At 42.4% G+C, this 21,454-nt stretch overlaps 1 protein-coding gene, 1 long non-coding RNA gene and 1 other non-coding gene across 3 annotated transcripts in view; 1 reads left to right on the forward strand and 2 right to left on the reverse strand.

The window, feature by feature from the left end:
* The window catches only part of DCBLD2 (discoidin, CUB and LCCL domain containing 2), an 81,387-nt gene extending 65,421 nt beyond the window's left edge, over nucleotides 1–15,966 (reverse strand). The window contains exon 1 of the mRNA XM_070368173.1: nucleotides 15,403–15,966. Within this exon, the coding sequence (XP_070224274.1) occupies nucleotides 15,403–15,619 (217 nt within the window). The 5' untranslated portion in view covers nucleotides 15,620–15,966. The remainder of the gene's footprint in view (nucleotides 1–15,402) is intronic.
* Nucleotides 8,481–8,553, reverse strand: TRNAE-UUC (transfer RNA glutamic acid (anticodon UUC)). Its single transcript has one exon. It is a non-coding gene; the product is annotated as a tRNA-Glu (tRNA).
* Nucleotides 15,967–21,277: 5,311 nt separating the features above from the next.
* The window catches only part of LOC138987993 (uncharacterized), a 46,062-nt gene continuing 45,885 nt past the window's right edge, over nucleotides 21,278–21,454 (forward strand). Inside the window, exon 1 of the long non-coding RNA XR_011464348.1 lies at nucleotides 21,278–21,400. This is a non-coding gene — a long non-coding RNA (uncharacterized lncRNA). The remainder of the gene's footprint in view (nucleotides 21,401–21,454) is intronic.

Raw genomic sequence — 21,454 nt, forward strand, 5'->3', positions numbered from 1 at the left:
CCTGTGAATGTCAAAAACTTCAATGTCTCACTCCTTTGGTCAGTCTCCTGACCTTTCGGCTCTCTTACACCCACTGCTGGCTTTCTGTGAACTTCTCTCTTTCCTCCCCATCTATTATGTGGCCCTTAGCCTTACTTCTTTCCCCACCCAGCCTGGATCTCACATCCAGTGTGTGAACTACACTCTTCCTGGTACCTTCACTTTCTGGCCACTATGCCTTCTTGAGGATCTCTCTGCCTGGGAAACCCTCCACCTGGGATCAAATGATCTCTCTGCCCAGGAGCCAAGCACAGTTGGAAAAAAAAAAAAAACCACCACAGTCTAAGGAACAGCTGTCATTACAATAATGGATCCTGATCTCAGATGGGCATTGAAAGTCACCAGTATTTTTACTCAGTGTTTCTCAAAATTTCGTCAACATTAGAACATTAGGTTCTCAGGCTCCCATCTCTGTTTCAGTAGATTATAATAAATATGGCAGAAAAATTATCTGAAACTTGGAAATACGCTAAAAAAAAAAGGTGAGCAGCAGAAACTTTAAATGCCATAGAGACCAAAAGCTGCCCCAAAATTACAAAGTATTTAATTGGACTTGTAATTTATCATCAACTAAAGGCCCTAGTCTTCACTGGACATAAACTTGCAGATTTTTTAAAATTAATTTATTTTTTAATTGAAGGACAATTACTTTATAGTACTGTGTTGGTTTCTACCAAACATCAACATGAATCAGCCATAGGGTTTACCTATGTTCCTCCTCTCTCATTTGAACATCCCTCCCACCTCCTTCCCTATCCCACCCCTCTAGGTTGTTACAGATTCCCAGTTTGAGTTCCCTGAGTCATACAGCAAATTCCCACTGGTTATTACTCCTTGGAAGGAAAGTTATGACCAACCTAGATAGCATATTGAAAAGCAGAGACATTACTTTGCCAACAAAGGTTCGTCTAGTCAAGGCTATGGTTTTTCCTGTGGTCATGTATGGATGTGAGAGTTGGACTGTGAAGAAGGCTGAGAGCCGAAGAATTGATGCTTTTGAACTGTGGTGTTGGAGAAGACTCTTGAGAGTCCCTTGGACTGCAAGGAGATCCAACCAGTCCATTCTGAAGGAGATCAGCCCTGGGATTTCTTTGGAAGGAATGATGCTAAAGCTGAAACTCCAGTACTTTGGCCACCTCATGCGAAGAGTTGACTCATTGGAAAAGTCTCTGATGCTGGGAGGGATTGGGGGCAGGAGGAGAAGGGGACGACAGAGGATGAGATGGCTGGATGGCATCACTGACTCGATGGACATGAGTTTAAGAGAACTCCAGGAGTTGGTAATGGACAGGGAGGCCTGGCGTGCTGTGATTCATGGGGTCACAAAGAGTCAGACAAGACTGAGCGACTGATCTGAACTGAATGTATGTTTCCATGTTACTGTCTCTATACATCCCACCTTCTCCTTCCTCCGCTCAAGCTGTGTCCATAAGTCTGTTCTCAACGTCTGTCTCCACGGCTGCTCTGCAAATAGGTTCAACAGTACCATCTTTCTAGATTCCATATCTATGTGTTAGTATATGATACCTGTTTTTCTCTTTTGACTCACTTCACTGTGTTATCAGTTCAGTTCAGTCGCTCAGTCGTGTCTCACTCTTTGCGACCCCATGAATCGCAGCACGCCAGGCTGCCCTGTCCATCACCAACTCCCGGAGTTCACTCAGACTCACGTCCATTGAGTCAGTGATGCCATCCAGCCATCTCATCCTCTGTCATCCATCCCCTTCTCCTCCTGCCCCCAATCCCTCCCAGCATCAGAGTCTTTTCCAATGAGTCAACTCTTTGCATGAGGTGGCCAAAGTACTGGAGTTTCAGCTTCAGCATCATTCCTTCCAAAGACATCCCAGGGCTGATCTCCTTCAGAATGGACTGGTTGGATCTCCTTGCAGTCCAAGGGACTCTCAAGAGTCTTCTCCAACACCACAGTTCAAAAGCATCAATCCTTTGGTGCTCAGCTTTCTTCACAGTCCAACTCTCGCATCCAAACATGACTACTGGAAAAACCATAGCCTTGACTAGACGGACCTTTGTTGGCAAAGTAATGTCTCTGCTTTTCAATATGCTGTCTAGGTTGGTCATAACTTTTCTTCCAAGGAGTAAGCGTCTTAATTTCATGGCTGCAGTCACCATCTGCAGTAGTTTTGGAGCCCAGAAAGATAAAGTCTGACACTGTTTCCACTGTTTCCCTCTCTATTGCCTATGAAGTGATGGGACCAAATGCCATGATCTTCGTTTTCTGAACGTTGAGCTTTAAGCCAACTTCTTCACTCTCCTCTTTCACTTTCATCAAGAGGCTTTTTAGTTCCTCTTCACTTTCTGCCTTAAGGGTGGTGTCATCTGCATATCTGAGGTTATTGATATTTCTCCCGGCAATCTTGATTCCAGCTTGTGCTTCTTCCAGCCCAGCGTTTCTCATGATGTACTCTGCATATAAGTTAAATAAGCAGGGTGACAATATACAGCCTTGACGTACTCCTTTTCCTATTTGGAACCAGTCTGTTGTTCCATGTCCAGTTCTAACTGTTGCTTCCTGACCTGCATACAGGTTTCTCAAGAGACAGGTCAGGTGGTCTGGTATTCCTATCTCTTTCAGAATTTTCCACAGTTTATTGTGATCCAAACAGTCAAACGCTTTGGCATAGTCAATAAAGCAGATGTTTTTCTGGAACTTTTGCTTTTTCGATGATCCAGCAGATGTTGGCAAGGCTCTAAATTACAAGTCCATCTACCTCATTAGGACTGACTCAAATGGGTTCCTTTTTATGGCTGAGTAATATTTCATTATATATATGTACCACTGTGTCTTTATCCATTCATCTGTTGATGGACATCTAGGTTGCCTCCATGTCCTAGGTATTGTAAATAGTGCTGCAATGAACATTGGGGTACATGTGTCTTTTTCAGTTTTGGGTTTTCTCAGGGCATATGCCTAGTAGTGGGACTGCTGGGTCATATGCTAGTTTTATTCCTATAAAATTGTAGATTTTTATCCTGTGGAGATGTATATAATTTCTGGACAGTTGAAAAAAAATCCAAATATTACAGTTTAGAGCCCTAATAGCCCACTTTTAGTCATCTAATCTAGCAATCACAGCCTAAGACTGCCTATCTAAACACCTAGTCTCTCAAATACTCTTTGGACACATTTTAACCTCTTACTGATTCCTTCACTAATTAATGAGTTGAATAAAATCTTTGATGTGTTAATTTTACATTTGCACGACAGGTACAATTTTGCTACAGTGGCGCCTAGGAAGGGTCCACGCTTTTAATAAATTTCGGAATTCTAACAATGAGAGCAACAAAAAAAACACACAATCTTTCTCCACCCAGTGTTCCCCAATATCTGCCACTTTTTCCCACTTTTTTTTCTTATAGAGAGAGCTTTGTCAGTTTTCCACGTTTGCTGTCTTATTTCTTTTCCTCCCGTACGCCCTCCCATTCTAGGCTCAAAATACAATAATTCAGTTTCTAGACAGTTGTGGGATGGATTGTGCTCCCCCTAGACCCCATTATCCCAACAACCAAATTATATGTTCCTAATTCCTGGAACCTATGAATGTCACCTTATTTGGAAACAGGTCTTAGCAGATGTAATCAATTTAAAATGAGGTCATACTGGATTAGGACAAATCCTAATCCAGTGTCTGGTGTCCTTATAAAAAGAGGGAAAGTTGGACAGGGATACAGACATAGGGAAAATACCACGCAACTTCAGAGGCACAGACTGGAACGATGCAAAGGGATTCCAAAGACTGCAACTCCCAGAAGCTAGAAGGAGCAAGGAAGGGCCCTCACCTAGAGCCTTCAGAGACAGCACATGGCCCAGCCGATACCTGACTTTCCGAAGTTCAGCCTGCACAACTGTAAGACAATAAATTTCTGTTGCTTGAAGCCGTCTAAATTTGTGGTGATCTGTTATGGCAGCACCAGGAAGCACAGACCTACCTTCCCAATGGGACTATTCACTAAAGCGGTCAGTTTACGAGCTGCCAAGTCAACAGATATTTTGCCATCCTTATCATCTGTGACCTTTCCACAGCATCTGGTATTGCTGGCTTTTCCTTCCCTCCCACCTTCCTTCCTTCCTTATCGGCCCTCCCTCCTTCTTAGAACTCTTCTTCCCCAACTTAGTTCTTCTTTAAACTCTCTAATTGCCACTTCTCCAGCATCTTAGCTGACATCTTTTGACTACAGATGACTGACTCTGCGGTTCTCCAGCTCTTTCCCCTCTCTCTGTATGCTGCCAGGGCCATCTCTCCACCCTGACTTCAGTTACCACTAGGTGGAGAATGCTCCAAAGTTTCCAACCTTTCTCCTAATTCTCAAATCTGTCATCTACTTCTATATTAAGCATCTCCGCTCAGAAATTCCACAGTATTCAAACTCATGTACCAAGATTCAATGAGCATCTTCCATGTGCCAAGTACTGAACCAGGTGTTAGAACAAGAGAAATGACAAGGCCCTTGTCCTTACAAAATTTACAAAATAGTAAGACAGACATAGTATTAATGAATAATTTCTGGAATGTTGAGTACTGCAGGGAAGTAATGGATGTGATACAGTGTGTGCGTGCGCATGCATAGGATAAATAGCAATTAACTAGACAATTACTTGTGGATGAGGGAGGTGCTGAAAGCAGAGAGAAGACAATTCCAGAAGGAAAAAAACAGCATTTTTAACTGACCTTTGCTCTCTCAGATTTAACTGGTCATTAAGTTTTATACTTTGTTTCCTTAGTATCTCTAAATTTAGTCCCTCTGAACAAGTGCAGGCCCTTTCAAGAGTTCTCTAACGGTTCCCTCCACTTCCTTTTTTTCGTTTCCAATCCACTTGCCCACACTCCTGCCAGTTTCTTAGACTGGGTCATGCAGGTCGCTCATTTTAAAAACCTTCAACTGTTCTCAAACTCTTCGACAAGAATACAAAGTCTATAATCTGTCCCCTGACTCCCTTTCCCATCTCATCTCAACTTTTCCACAAACTCTCTGCCCCCGCTCTGGGACGATGGGCTCTCAGGTAACTCCCCCATGCTCCACCCACTCTCTCCTCTGCACTTCTCAGCTCTGCCAACAATAATGTCCTTACTCCTCAGAGCCACCTGGCAAATACCTACTCAGTGTTCTCTTGGGAAACCTTTCTGAAAGTCCAGGTCTTTCTCTCCATTTCCATTATTAAAATCTCTTTATTGAATGTGCTTAATTATGCATATTTATGTCGGTTTGCCACACCAGCTGTAGAACTCTGCTAGGCAGGCAAGGTATTCTGTTTGCCTGGGTAGCCACAGACATAGAAACAAGGCGCACTGGGTTCTTAACATATGCTGCCGAATTTAGAAAATAATGAACTCAAAACACAAGGGTAGGCACAATGGTAGATAAGTGATACAACAGAAAGTACACAGGCCTGGGCATCAGACAGACTTTCCAATGTAAATTCTAGCTATGCCAACTTCTGAGGTGATCCTAGCACTTAACCTCTACATCCTCAACTATACATGGGAATAATACCACCCATCTCCCAAGGTAACTGTGAGGGCTTGGTAAGAACTTACATAAAGTGCAGTGGATTCTATAAATGTGAACAATCTCTCTGAAGATGATGTCTACATATCTAGTACCCTCCCTTCTTTCTGGGAACTACTCTGTAGTTTGCAACAGTTTTCATATGACCACATGCCCCCTGGTTAGCTAACTGGTCCAAGGGTGGGTACTGACTCACACTGGGCCCATCTGAGGCCAACTTACCCTGCCCTCCCATTTCCTGCCCTTGTATGTCAGGGAAACCCCAGAATCTCTCTAGTGCTGAGGCCATAAGCCTTGAGGATTGCCAGCAGCCATGATCTGCTACATACAGAGAAAGCCTGACTGTAACAAGACAGAGCCCTTGGTGTCTGAGGTCTGGCTGCATCTCTGCTTTTCTCAGAGCTTAGTCTGGCTAAGTCCTTAAGAAGATTCCGCAAACTACCTCAAAATGCTCCCCAAAATTACCTTTTACTTTAAGCATGTGTAATTTTCAGTTCCCTATAACCCTCCTAACTAAAACACTCTTCCTCCACCCATGCAACAGAATGTCTCACATCCAGACCTATAAAGTTAGCATCTAGGATAAAAAGAGTAACCAGAAATAGTTCATGCTTGGAAGAGAGAGAGGAACCATGAAGCTGAAAATGATCTGAGGGTGGAGATCAAAGAAAGTTGAAGTCTATCAACAGGTAGGAAGTTGGAGAAAGGGGAGGCCAAAAGCGAGGGGCCAAAACCTGTATTAAGGTCTCAGTGGGCTGCAGGCCAAGTAAGGATATTTCACATGAACAATCACACCCTGCTCTCTCATTTCTTCACTACACGGCCTGACCCCTTCACTAAGCTAGGGGTGGAACTTTCCTATACAGTAAGTGTAGGGAAAATGGGAAGAAGGACCAGAAGGATGGAGAAGCACTGGATCTCAACAGAAAGCCAACACTTGAAAATGGAAATCTTAACTGTAGAGTAGGGAAAGAGAAACAAAATTTTCATTCACATGTTGTTTTACTCACTGAACCAAAATTTAGCAACTGCCTAGATTTGGTCACAGCCTCATGCATTCTACAGAGGTGAGCTATACATTAAAAAAAAAACACTGAGCGTGACATGCCTAGTATTAATATTTAAACCCATATATGTCTGACTCCAACATCTCTATACTTTCAAACTCCATCCAAGTTAAAAAATAATGAAGACAAAGAAACCTCTCGGGTTTAAAAGAAAAAAAAAAAAAAAACTCACAGTTGAAAAGACACTTTCAGAAGAGCAGAAGCTAGACTGCAAGGAAATCATCACAAAATTTTCATTCACATGTTGTTTTACTCACTGAACCAAAATTTAGCAACTGCCTAGATTTGGTCACAGCCTCATGCATTCTACAGAGGTGAGTTATACATTAAAAAAAAAAACACTGAGCGTGACATGCCTAGTATTAATATTTAAACCCATATATGTCTGACTCCAACATCTCTACACTTTCAAACTCCATCCAAGTTAAAAAATAATGAAGACAAAGAAACCTCATGGGTTTAAAAGAAAAAAAAAAAAAAAACTCACAGTTGAAAAGACACTTTCAGAAGAGCAGAAGCTAGACTGCAAGGAAATCATCATTTAACAAATATGTGTGCTAGACACTAAGAAAATGTACAGCACAAATTTAGTCTACTTGTTAGTTGGTCATTGAAAAAAAGGAGAAATATAAGCTGCGGGCAAAGCAACCAGTTGAAAGAAAAGATGTATATATAAGCCAGTGGCGTCTTGACTGTGTTTCCAGATACACGGTTAAGAAGCACCATGGAAGTTTAAATTCTACTAAAAGCACAACTTATATTCCCCAATAAAGCAGGGTTCTGGACAAGGTGGAAGAGATGATTTGAGGAAGAAGAAAAGGCGAGGCAGGAGGTAGTTTTACTTGCAGGGATGAAGAACAGGACAAGGGTTTAGGACAAGGCAGGTCAGTCATGATGCTGTGGCTGAGCAGAAATCCCATGGGAGGTTCGACCAATGGTCCTTACCTGAGGCAGATCTAGTCACAAAGGTCACACGCCTTTCTCCAGCAACCCTGAGCTATTCAGAACAAGAGAAAGCGGTGGGGACTGGCATGTGGGCCAGGTTTAGGATCTATCCAGGACATGGGGAAAAGCATCAATGGGATGATGGACCTGGGCTGAGACAGGTGATCCAGAAATGGGCAAAGGGACTGGGTAGAAGCAGAGGTAGCTAAGGGTGATGTCACTGCTAATATCACATAGGTACAAAGGCTTCAGTCTGCCCTGCAGTGGAAGTCCTCCACAATCTTGTCCCCACTGACTTTTCCAGCCTGTTTCGCATTACTTTCCTCTGACACCAGATTAGTGAAGCTACCTGAATGTGCTCCAGGAATTTCAGCCAGCAAAGAAAAAGGAGGCAGGCAACAACTAGAACCAAAACTAGGGAGTTTTATAAAGCTGGGGGTGACTATTCAAATCAAAATCTGAATGAGAGAGCAAAGGAGTGCACCTCACTGGCTTTCATTGATTTTGGCTTAGCACAGCTCTTAAAGACCAACTTATTTGACAGGGCAACACAGCAGTGTTCTCTAAATAGCAGCCGTGGCTTTGTTCAGAGTTCCAGTTGAGGGGGGACTCCTCTCATTACGAAAGCAAAAGAGTCTAACTCCTGGGAAGAGGGTGGCTGGGAGAACACTGGGCATAATGTCAGGCCCTGTGCAAGCAGGTTAAGGTTCAAGAAAAGGCTCTATTTCCATGGAACTAAGAAGCCCAGGCTCTGAGGGAATCAGACAAAGGACAACAGTGTGAAGGACATGCAGGTGCCCAGAGACTAATGAATAACATGCTTGGGGCAGCAAATTCACCGCAGAAATGAGTTCTGAATTTTTTTTTTTTTTTGGCCCGGCTGAGTGGTTTGTGGAATTTTAGTTCCCTGACCAGGGCCTGAACCCAGGCCCTTGGCAATGAAAGCACCATGTCCTAACCACTGGACCATCAGGGAGTTACCCTAAATTCACATTTTTGAATGACGGACATCATGGTAAGTATTAGAATTTAGAAAGTGAATAAAACTCTGCCAGATATAAATATTTAATATACATTGTGATTAATGACTGAACAGAAAAAACTAGGAATTACCATCTGGAGATGAGTGCATGTGGTGACAAGAGAACTCTTCTGAGAGAGGATGATACTGAGGAAGATTTGAAGGATGATAAGAGGTTACTGCTTCCCGGGGGGCTTAATGGTAAAGAGTCTGCCTCCCAAGCAGGACACATGGGTTCAATCCCTGGGTCGGGAAGATCCCCTGGAGAAGTAAACGGCAACCCACTCCAGTATTCTTGCCTGGGAAATCTCATAGACAGAGGAGCCTGGCGGGCTACAGTCCATGGGGTCACAAAGAGTTGGACACGACTCAGCAACTAAATAACAAGGAGGTGACCAAGCAGATAAGGAAAGGGGCTCTTTCTCTTCAAGTAGAGAAAATGATACATGTAAAGAGATCAGTAGAGAGAACAAGGTAAAACAGGATCAAATTACATATGAGAGGAATAAAAATCTCAGTTTTACACAGAACTATATATATATATATATATATATATATATATAAAGGGTGAGGGATGAGATAAAGTCAGAGAAGGAAGGGAGGGGCCAGATTCTGAAAAAATATATATAAAACGCAAAGGACTCCTCTCGCTATAAAAGCACAGGAGTCTAGATACTGGGAAGATGGTAGATTTTATCTTAGGTGGTAAAGGGGCTACTGGACATACTACGGAAGTATTAACAGAGCTCCAAGAGGGCAGTGCCCCAGTGCACAGAACCATAGCCCTCAGAAAAGAACCAACAAATATTTGCCCAAATATGGGGCAAGAGTGCAGGGTATGGGGCTTGCGGAGGAAGCAGTGGGCCAGGGCCAGAGGCTGAGGCATGCTACTCACCACAGCAGGGCTGGCTTTGACACTCACAAGTTTCCTGACTCCTTGCTACTCTGATGCTGTGATCTTTACTCCTTAAATGTCACTCATCCCTGTGAACTAGGAATCTACTGACCCTAACAGCTGATCTGCTTAAAACCATTTTATCAGCAAGGTTTCTCCTACTTCCCTAGGCACTGTGAGCTTACCCTCCTTTTCAAACTCACAGCACTGTGCAACTTTCCCTGACTATTTACACATACGCTCCAACTCGAAGATGATTATTACCCCAACTAGACTGCAGGATCCCTGAAGACAATGACAGTATTTTACTCGTTCATAACTATCTTGGGGCTGTGTTAACATATGTGCACACACCCTGGGAGTTTATAGTTGGAACTCTCTCATGCTGAGAGTTGATCCCAAGCAATTAAGTCCTGACTGCAAACTCCCAGAAACTGTACTCCACAGAAGCAAGGAACGCTGAGCCTCCTCTCCTTAGAAAGCAGTTGAGGGACTGTGCATCTTGGGGTCTTTCCAGTAACTCAAGCAGCTAGCCAAAGATCTTCTTCCAACTACGTACCTTCAGAGTGCAGGTGGATCTAGCAGGCCATGCTTTAGCAGCCTGTTAAGATCATTCCATTATCCGTCTGCTTCAGTGGACACTGGCATTCATTAAGTTCTAGTTTATGTGACTATTTGTATTTTTTTGTACTAATAGAGTATACTGATTCAATCCACATAAGGACCTGGAAAATTAGCATTATGTGGGTTTCTAAACTAATCGTTTGAACTGACATACTTTCTTAAAGATCCTATCGTAAATGAAGAATTTAATCAAATGGATTAAAGAAAATAATGTAATAGCAGTTTTTGAACAATATAGTAATTACTTCATAAAGAATAAATGTCCTGTGAAAAAATTTTTAATTTCAAAATTTTTGTCTTGCCATATTTTCAAAGTAGCCTTCTGTTTACTAAATCAGCCTATATTAATTTTAACACGTATGTTTGCAGAACATAACACCACACTACTAAGATTACAACCACATAAGATTATGTAGGTGTGTGAACATGGACTAGAAAGGAAGATGAAGTAAAGTGAAGTGAAAGTCGCTCAGTCATGTCCGACTCTTTGCGACCCCATGAACTATACAGTTCATGGAATTCTCCAGGCCAGAATACTGGGAAAGGAGTATACTCCAGGGAAAGGAGTGGGTAGCCTTTCCCTTCTCCAGGGGATCTTCCCAACCCAGGGATTGAACCCCAGTCTCCTGCATTGCAGGTGGATTCTTTACCACCTAAGCCACAAAGGAAGCCCAACAAAAATTATAAATTGATAGATTAGAGGTAAGACTGTAATTATTAGTTAAATTTTTGGTTTTGAGTAATTGTTATATAACTGTTATCTGTATGATGTTTTTAAAATAAATAAAGTGCTAAGGCCATAAGGTTGTTATAAAACAAACAATCTGTGAGCCACACAAGAAAAACTGCCAAGTGGTCTCACTTCCTATATCAACAATCACATTTAGCAAATATCACTCCCTCTACAAAGCTTTTCCTGATCTATATAGTTTCATGTTATCAGTCCACATCCTTCCAACTAGTCAAGAAGTGGAAGTGAAAACCATCTATTTGCATGCATTTAATTAATACCTAGGATTACCACCTGAAGTATACTAGAAAGAACTTGAAGTGACTGGAGCAGAGAGAAAGAGTGTGTGTGTTGGTCTTTTAGAATGAAACTTAAATGTTCACACAGAACTATTCATTATTTCCAGAACAAAATAAAGTTTCCTCTCTGTTGATAACATTGGGAAATCTACCTAAAAATCATTAACCTGTAATTTTACAATTAATTTTTAATTTACAAGCTTTTAAAATATGGATTTTAAATTTGATCATTAACACATGGAATATGTGCTATATTTCTAATCTCCACTATGCAAAATTCATCAGAAATAGAGAAGAAAAAGCATGCTTTGATTTTTGCCTCTCAAAAAAACTATATATAAGAGCCCTAGTGTTAGTTGCTCAGCTATGTCTGACTCTTTGCAACCCCATGGACTGTAGACCTCCAGCCTCCTCTGTTCATGGAGTTTTCAAGGCTAGAATACAGGAGTGGGTTGCCGTGACCTCCTCCAAGGGATCTTCCAGACCCAGGTATTAAACTTACGTCTCCTGCATTGCAGGCAGATTCTTTACTGTTTGAGCCACGAGGGAAGAACTTAAGAGCCCTAATGTTTCATCAGACCAAAAATAATTAATTAGGTTAATTCTAAATTAACCTAATGTCAATATTAGTAATAATTATAAATGTTCTTTGCACTGGGACGTGTTCATTTCCAACAATTCACAAATACTGCTCAAAAACTATTTCCCTGCATCACAAGCAAATAAAGGCACTACTGACAGACTGTACATTTTTTTCTCACATTAGTTCAAAAATCATTGTGAAACTGAATGATTCTTTTTAAAAAAGAATTTGACAGATTTATTAAATTAGCTAACAAAAATAATTACTTTCATGAATATTTTCTATTCATAGGCATAAAGAAGTCAGTCTCAATGGATTTTTAAAATTTATTCCCCTGATATTTTACCACATTCAAATAACATTCTAATCTACGGGCTTCCTTGGTGGCGCAGTGAATAAGATTCTGCCTGCCAATGCAGGGGTCATGGGTTCAATCCCTGCCTGGTCTGTGGAGCAACTAAGTGTGCGTGCCACAACTACTGAAGCCCGAGCCCCCTAGAGCCTGTGCTCCACAGTAAGAGAAGCCACCGCAAAGAGAAGCCCATGCACCGCAACTACAGAAAGCTGCACAAAAGCAATGAAGGCTCAGCGCAGCCAAAATGAAAAAAATTCTAACCCAGAAGGTAGGCAAACCTTCTATGACACAAATGAGGAAGCTGAGCTTTTGAGATGAGGCGACACAAATTCCTACAGTCATAATGTAAACCAAAGACTTAAATTCATTCAGTTGCGGAACTTCCTATTAAGTAAATTTATTACAGTAACAAATAGGCAATCAGCATAAGTTCCACCAATTTAAGTTTTTTAGAGAGACATACACTTTATAGGTAAATAATGCTTTCGATAAAAACAAGAAAGCCTTTGAAGATGAACTTAATATCAAACTCAGAACTCAAGACACACAAATATAAGCCATGTCTAAAACAGCATCATAGTCAAACAGATGTGAATAAACAGAAATTACAAATATATTAATGAAGTAAGATTAAATACATCTCTGTTGTGAAAGGTTGACAAGTTTTCAGACCAATGACAAATTTTATTCTAGACCAAATAAAAAGAAAAAAAAACATTTGGTCAGCAGAAAATCTGCTGAAGAATGGCATTAATGTGTGGCATTAACTGGAATGAGTGTAGCATCTTCCACTTCAAAATGAGGTCTGAAAGATTAAAAGAAAAAAATCCTGAAATACATTTCTACCTCAAAATACATATTAAATGCATTTCTACCTAGGATGGCTAAGGAAAAAAAAAATCTGTATATCACAAAACACTTTCTCACAGCTTACTTTTATTGTAATTTGCAGAACACTGGAAAATGCATAAAGAACTTACTTACAACTCTACCATCGAAAGACAACTTTTATCATTTTATTATCTCCTTCCAATCTTATTATAAAGACTTCTGATAGAGTAAAAACTCCAGCTTGTAACTTAACATTACAATATAGTAGACATCCCCATTAGAAAAAATTCTATAAGCATCTTAAAGCACTGCTTCTCATTTCAAAGTCAGACTTCCTTCCAGGTTATGTGAAGAATCCCAGTGGACCCTAAAGCACATCTGTTAAGACCGGTAACATGGACGGCACCACAGACTGCATCCGGATCCGCTGAGTAAGAAATACAATTTTTTAAAAATTGGGGAATTCAAATGCCATACAATTTCTGGGTTTTCAGGTGATGTATACCTAAATGACCCTTACTTTATCAATTTAGTAAGCTCATGATAACAATGATAATCAGTTATAGCTGTTTGTACTTTACCCTTTGCCAGACTCCTATGTACTAGCATTTCATTTTTATCAAGCTAAGAAACAGGCATATACTCATATCACTGATGTAGAAAACTGAGGTACAAACAACTTAAGTGATTTTACAAAATTTACCCAATCAACTTGGGAGAACTAGAAATCAGGTCTTTTAAATTATCAGGATCATTTCTATTTGTGTTAATCTATACAGATGTTTTTATAAACATGACACTGTGAAAGAGAACCAGATACCCTAGTTGTTAAAATGCTTGGTAAAAACTAAAATTAAAAAAAAAAAAAGGTAATGTTGCATGTTTAATTAGGCCAGGCTTGAGAAACTCTAAAAACAAGGCAATTGTCTCATTTGCAGAGGAGACATTTAATCAGTTATAAACTATTCAAAGATCTTTTTTTTTAAACATGACATAAACACTTTCAGATTCTGAAATAAGTAAAAGTGGTCAGAGTATCCTGCTTATGTAGTTATACTTTGTATCAACATAACTTATTTTATGGGTGTCTCAGTTTCCTTATGTTTGAAATGGGATAACAATACTTAACTCAGAGGGCTGTGGTGAGGATTAAATGAGTTAATAGATGTAAATCACTAAGGGTTGTCACAAAATAAGACCCATTCAATCAGTGTTAGCCATATGTTAATATAATCCTGTTTTGCTTTTTCTTTCTACCAGGAGGAAAATAGAAGCATAGGTTCTAAAACTTTAATGAAGGAAAGGAATTTCACTCTAATTTATTAAGTGCTGATGTTCAAGAATTCGATTAAGAAGATGATCTAACTGAAACCTGAATGCTGCCTAGAGCTGAAAGAGGTCAGTTTACCAAATACATTGTTTCCATTTACATTATATTTCCACATGCCTGTAAAAGTTTTAGCATCTTCACAATGACCTGCTTAAGACCATGATTCCATACTCTACTGAAAACTACATGAAAGCAACATTAAGCTGGACTTAAACGTGGAGATCAACCTAAAAACAAACAAACAAATATCTTCCAAGTGTTAAGTAACAATCCAGTTCTTATCTCTCTCAGTGTAATAAAATGGAAATTCAATGGAGAAATGTGTTCAATAATTTGATGTCAAATTGTTTTCAAAATTGCTGTTCAATGCCTGAAAAAAGTACTAAAAGGGGGAAGAAATCAGCCCAGCATTCTCTTTCAACTATGATTATTAAGTAAATAGCTTTATACGCTCTGGAATACGTTCTCGAAGGACTGTAGTAAGAAAGAAGTTTTGTCACTTTCTGTAAGGGCTTGCCCATTTAATACGGATCGCTCCGTCTGGGCAATAGAGCACGCTGCCTTGGGTCCCAGACGCAGAGTCTGACCCAAACAATCTATCTAGACCACCATCCTGAATAGGCAGGGGTTGCAAAGGGCATGTTCTAAATCCAAGACTCAAAGATAACCAGAATAAACTCTATTCGATTTTGAACTTGACACTTTCACAAAAGATAATCGTCGTCAACTCCCTTCAATGGATTTAAGATGCTATTCAATTACCTGGCCGTTTTACTCTGTCCATCCATCCACTTAGCTTAACATTAGACAGCGCATCTCCAAAACCTCTCCTTTTCCTCACAAATACTTTCCCCAGAACAATCCAATGCCCAAAGGAGGTCTTCATAGCAAGGTCTCACTTCCCTCTTTTCAAAAAAAAAATGAATGGGCTCCCCCAAAAGTAAAGCCTCGCCAACTTGGGGAAAAACAGCCTGCCAAGCTTTGCAATTCAACCCAGCGAGTGCGGGACCAGGTCTGGCGAGGCACCGAAGCGCACAACTACCCTGCGCGTCTGCAGATTCCGTAACGACCCGGACACCCTGCGCCCCAGAGGCTCCCACGGCGCCCCCACGGCCCCCGGGGCCCCGCGCGCAGCGCACTCCTTGGGAAGAACTCACCTTGCTGGGCTCCGGCGTCCTCGAGCAGCAGGAGCAGGATAAGTAAGAGGAGGAGGAACAGAGGCCTGGGGAAGGAGGTGGAGGAGGAGTTGGAGCGAAAAGGGAGGGGGTAGGAGCGGGAGAGGGGGAACGCGGCCCGGGCGGGGGCGGCGACCGCGGCCCGGACTAGGAAACGTTGAGGGCTGTGCCCGGCTCTCACCACCGCCCGGCTCGCCATCGCGGCGGCCGGCAGTCCGCCTGCATAGTGCGGCCGCCCCGGGGCCGCGGCACCGGGCGAGGAGGCAAAAGCAGCGGCGGGAGAGCAAGAGGCAGCGCGCGCTTCGCCCCACGCCGCCCGCACTCCGCGAAACCTCCTTCTTCTTCGTCCCTTCCCTCCGCTCCCCTCCCCGGGACCCCAGGCCGGAGCGCTAGGGAGGGGAGGGAGAGAAATGGGGTGCTCGAGCCGCGGAGGACAGCTGGGGCGACGCGCCTCCAGAGCCGCGTTCAGCAATCCGACCCCTGCCCACCGCGCTCGTCCTGGGCTCGGGCTGGCTGGCAGGCAGGCCGGCCGCCCGCTCCCTCGCGCTCCCTCTCGCGCGTGCTGGCCACGCCTTCACAGCCCACCCCGGCCAATCCCCGGGCAGCTCTGGTCCGTCTCCCTCTGTGCCACCCAATCAACACTCGTTCGCCTCGGTCGACCCGTTAGCTCCCCGGCCCACTCCTCGATCTCCACCGCCCCTCATCTCTCTCCTCCAATCCCCTGCGGCCTTGGGAAGCGTCCCACCCGCCTCCCCCAAAACGGGTTCCGCCCCCAAACTCTAGCCCCCGACAGCCCCCGCCCTACCCGCGCGCCTGTTATTGTTGGGACTTCAGCCCAAGCTGATCCCGGAGAGGCGGTTGCTTGCTCTGGTCAATGACTTCCGGGACTTCCCCTAGCCCGCTCTCCCTGCTGCTCTGGCCCAACTTGCTCATTGCTCCTCCCACGTCGCACATCAGGCCACTGGAAGGGGTGGGAAACCTGGATTCTGGATGATTTTAGCTGGGAGCTGAGTCTGAGGGACTTTTTTTTCCTCAATAGCAGAGCATTTTTTTTAAAATTAAAATTACATCCAGTTGTTGCAGCAACTCCCAGTTACAATAACAGATACAGTGTTCAGTGTAAGATATATATGTATTTACTGTTTCCTATGCCTTTTACTATGTTAATGTGGGCCGGAGGATGGCCGGAAAAAAAAAGTATATGACAAGATCCATGCCCCTAAAGCAATTTAAACCTGACTTCCTAACATTCACTAAGCCATTCTACCAAGACTTGGTGGTCACCTGCTGTGTACCTGCAAACGTACAAGTTGTGGGATTTGCAGTCATAATACAGAAATCTTCCAAGATCTTGTGTTGGGACAGAGATGGAAATGCATCATGAAAATCAGAATAAAATAAATACTAACTAGAGTCGCGAGTAATCAGATGGAGGCTGTTAAGAAGATGGAGTAACCAAAAGAAAAAAAAAAAAGAGAGAGAGAACAGGCTTTGGGAAAGGGGAAAGCAAAGGACTAGGCAGAACTGGTTTTAGGAGAAAGATGCCATTTAGGATGTTTTTCTTATCTCTCCTCACTTTTCTTTGGAACTCTGCATTCAGATGGGTATATCTTTCCTTTTCCCCTTTGGCTTTCGCTTCTGTTTTTTTCCTCAGCTTTCTGTAAGGCCTCCTCAGACAAACATTTTGCCTTTTTGCATTTCTTCCTCTTGGGAATGGTGTTACTCACCGCCTCCTGTATAATGTCACAAACCTCCTTCCATAGCTCTTCAGGCACTCTATCAGAGCTAATCCCTTGAATCTATTTGTCACTTTCACTGCATAGTCATAAGGGATTTGATTTAGGTCATACCTGAATGGTCTAGTGGTTTTCCATACTTTTTTCAATTTAAGTCTGAATTTGGCAATAAGGAGTTCACGATCTCAGCCACAGTCGGCTCCCAGTCTTGTTCTTGCTGACTGCATAGAGCTTCCCATCTTTGGCTGCAAAGAATATAATCAATCTTCTTGATTTCTGTGTTGACCATCTGGTGGTGTCCATGTGTAGAGTCTTCTCTTGTGTTGTTGGAAGAAGGTGTTTACTATGAGCAGTGCATTCTCTTGGCAAAACTCTGTTAGCCTTTGCCCTGCTATATTCGGTACTCCAAGGCCAAATTTGCCTGATCATTGCATGCAAGATGGGCACAATAAAGGACAAAAATGGTATGGACCTAACAGAAGCAGAAGATATTAAGAAGAGGTGGCAAGCATACACAGAACTATACAAAATAGATCTTCACAACCCAGATAATCACAAAGGTGTGATCACTCACCTAGAGCCAGACATCCTGAAATTCAAAGTCAAATGGGCCTTAGGAAGCATCACTACAAACAAAGCTAGTGGAGGTGATGGAATTCCAGTTGAGCTATTTCAAATCCTAAAAGATGGTGCTGGGAAAGTGTTGCACTCAATATGCTTCAAATTTGAAAAACTCAGCAGTGGCCACAGGACTGGAAAAGGTCAGTTTTCCTTTCAGCCCCAAAGAAAGGCAATGCCAAAGAATGCTCAAACTACTGCACAATTGTACTCATCTCACACACTAGTAAAGTAATGCTCAAAATTCTCCAAGCCAGGCCTCAACAGTATGTGAACCATGAACTTCCAAATGTTCAAGCTGGATTTAGAAAAGGCAGAGAAACCAGAGATCAAATTGCCAACATCTGTTGGATCATTGAAAAAGCAAGAGAGCTCCAGAAAAACATCTACTTCTGCTTTATTGACTATGCCAAAGCCTTTGACTGTGTGGATCACAATAAACTGTGGAAAATTCTTCAAGAGATGGGACTACCAGACTACCTGACTTGCCTTTTGAGAAATTTGTATGCAGGTCAGGAAGCAACAGGAAGCAACAGTTAGAACTGGACATGGAACAGTCCAAATAGGGACTGGACTGGTCCCAAACAGGGAAAGGAGTACATCAAGGCTGTATATTGTCACCCTGCTTATTTAACTTATATGCAGAGTATGTCATGAGAAACGCTGGGCTGGATGAAGCATAAGCTGGAATCAAGATTGCTGGGAGAAATATCAATAACTTCAGAAATGCAGATGACACCACCCTTATGGCAGAAAGCAAAGAAGAAATAAAGAGCCTCTTGATGAAAGTGAAAGAGGAGAGTGAAAAATTTGGCTTAAAGCTCAACATTCAGAAAACTAAGATCATGGCATCTGGTCCCATCACTTCATGGCAAATAGATGGGGAAACAGTGGAAACAGTGACAGACTTTATTTTTTAAGGCTCCAAGATCACTGCAGATGGTGACTGCAGCCATGAAACTAAAACACGCTACTTATGACCAACCTAGACGGCATATTAAAAAGCAGAGATGTTACTTTACCAACAAAGGTCCCTAGTCAAAGCTATGGTTTTTCCAGTAGTCATGTATGGATGTGAGAGTTGGACTATAAAGAAAACTGAATGCCAAAGAATTAATGCTTTTGAACTGTGGTGTCAGAGAAGACTCTTAAGAGTCCCTTGGACTGCAAGGAGATCCAACCAGTCCATCCTAAAGGAAATCAGTCCTGAATATTCATTGGAAGGACAGATGCTGAAGCTGAAACTCCAATACCTTGGCCACCCGATGCAAATAACTGACTCATTTAAAAAGACCCTGATGCTGGGAAATATTGAAGGCGGGAGGAGAAAGGGATAACAGAGGATGAGATGATTGGATGGCATCACCGACTCAATGGACATGAGTTTGAGTAAACTGCTCCGGGAGTTGGTAATGGACAGGGAATCCTGGCATGCTGCAGTCCATGGGGTCACAAAGAGTCGGACATGACTGAGTTACTGAACTGACTAACTGGGATGTTTTTAACATGGGACCCTAAAGACAGATGGTGTCATTAAAAAACTGGAAAGGTGAATTAGGTTGTATGAGAGAGCGAGTCAGTTTTGGACATACTGGACTTCCATTATGGTCCAGTGTTTAAGAATCCACCTGCCAATGCAGGGGACATGGGTTCATTCCTTGGTCCAGGAAAATTCCATATGCCTCGGAACAACTAAGCCTGTGTGAGACCACTGAGCCTGTGTGCCTCAGCTACTGAAGACTGCCTACCTAGAGCCCGTGCTCCATAACAAGAGAAGCCACCATAATTAGAAGCCCGTGCATTGCAACTGGAGAGTAGCCCCAGCTTGCTGAACCTAGAGAAAGCCTGAGTGCAGTATCAAAGACCCAGTACAGCAATAAATAAATAAATAAAAATTCTGGACATACTGAACTTGGGATGTTCACTCAGCTAGTACATAATGTTATATAACAGGCAGGTTAACATTTTAGTCTAAAGCTCAGGTTGAGGAATACCTTGAAGTTATGGGTGAGGGTCATAAGACTAAGATCCTCAAATGAAAATCTGAGAATTCAAAAGGACTTTGGAGGTCATCTTTTTCAATTCTCCTGCTAACCCCTCATACACTAAAACCCTTCCACCAGTTTTTATTCAATTAGCATTTATTGAATGCCTATAAAACCCGACTGTGCTTAAGGCCTAACATGGACAGTAAGCAAACAAAGTTCAGTCAAAGGAGCCAACATTGTATGGGGGAGGCAAACATATAAAGAAATTTGTTGCTATCAGTGCCATGTTGGAAGTATGGACTGATGACCCAATATCAAATGGAAGGAGTTCAAGGAACCCGTCATGGCAAGGATGAACCTCTACCAAGTCCTGAATGAGAAGACAAAGTGAGGAAGGTGGTCTCAGGCCAGCTATAAAGTAGGCTGGCCCACAGACCCCATGGCAAATGGCGCTGATGGAGCTGAATGAGGTTAACTACTGCTGACTTAGTGGGAGCAACTGGAGACTAGTGTGGAAAAGTGGGTAGGGACAAGATCTACAAGAGAATGAGATGGTTGGATGGCATCACTGACTCGATGGACATGAGTTTGAGCAGGCTTCAGGAGTTGGTGATGGACAAGGAAGCCTGGCATTGCAAAGAGTCAGACACGACTGAGCGACTGAACTGAACTGAACTGAAGAAGTCAGAATTTTATTCTGTAGTATTGAGAAGCAACCGAAGGATTCTAAGAAAGAGTGACATTATCAAATCTTTACTTTAGAAAGCTCAACCGGATAGGTAGGTGAGGAATGGACTGGAGGAAGAGAGACTGTGGAGACAGGAAGAGCCAGTGCAGAGACTAGCCCCATGATCTGTGTGATTAAAGGGAGTGATGGTGGGTCTGAACAGCAATTCCAGTGGGCTTTGGAAAGGGGAGAGTTTTCAAGGAATGTTTATGAATGTTTTACTGCCTCAATATGGTGAGTAAGGAGGAGTTGAAGAAGATACTCAGGTTTCTAAGTAGAAGGCAGTGCCTATCACACAGCAAGGGAAACTGGTTGGATGAGAATGTAGAAGACAAGGCTATGAGTTCAGTACGGGGACAGTTGAATATGTACTGATGTGACAGGCAATCAGTCATGTGCTAAGACTTCCAGGTATTGCCGTTCTCTCTGAGACAACCCGTCTTGTTTGTTGGACAACTCCTTTCATCAGGCATTGAGAGATAACCTTGAGGTCACACCTTGCTATTAAATGTCTGTTATGCATTAATAAAACAGAAGAGGCTCATTTAATATGGCATTTATACTGGAAACCTTGGGATGATGATATGTAATGAATCACTGGTGGGTTTTATCAGTGAATGTGTATTTCTGGCAGGATAACAGAAAGAGAGAACAAACGAGAATTTACTTTTGTGATCTTCTAGAGGAATGGGAGAAAGAGAATGTGGCAGTTCTAGGGAAATATTTCAAACTTCAAAGACCAGAGCCCTAAGATCTGGTTACTGTTTTCGCAGGAGCATTTTCTCTGTCCTGTTGACTGTTTGGACAAATGTTTACAACCAAGATGGTTGCTAAATGTCTGAATTCTGCTGAGGAGACTTTCTTCATTTCCACAGAAGGAAGTGGTTTGGATACATTTTTCTCCCTCTCTTGTAAGTTTCTTTCAGTGAGCCTTGTCAGTCAAATGTAGCGCTCAGGTTTATTGC

The sequence above is a fragment of the Bos mutus genome, chromosome 1, assembly GCF_027580195.1.
Source record: "Bos mutus isolate GX-2022 chromosome 1, NWIPB_WYAK_1.1, whole genome shotgun sequence".
Taxonomy (NCBI): domain Eukaryota; kingdom Metazoa; phylum Chordata; class Mammalia; order Artiodactyla; family Bovidae; genus Bos; species Bos mutus.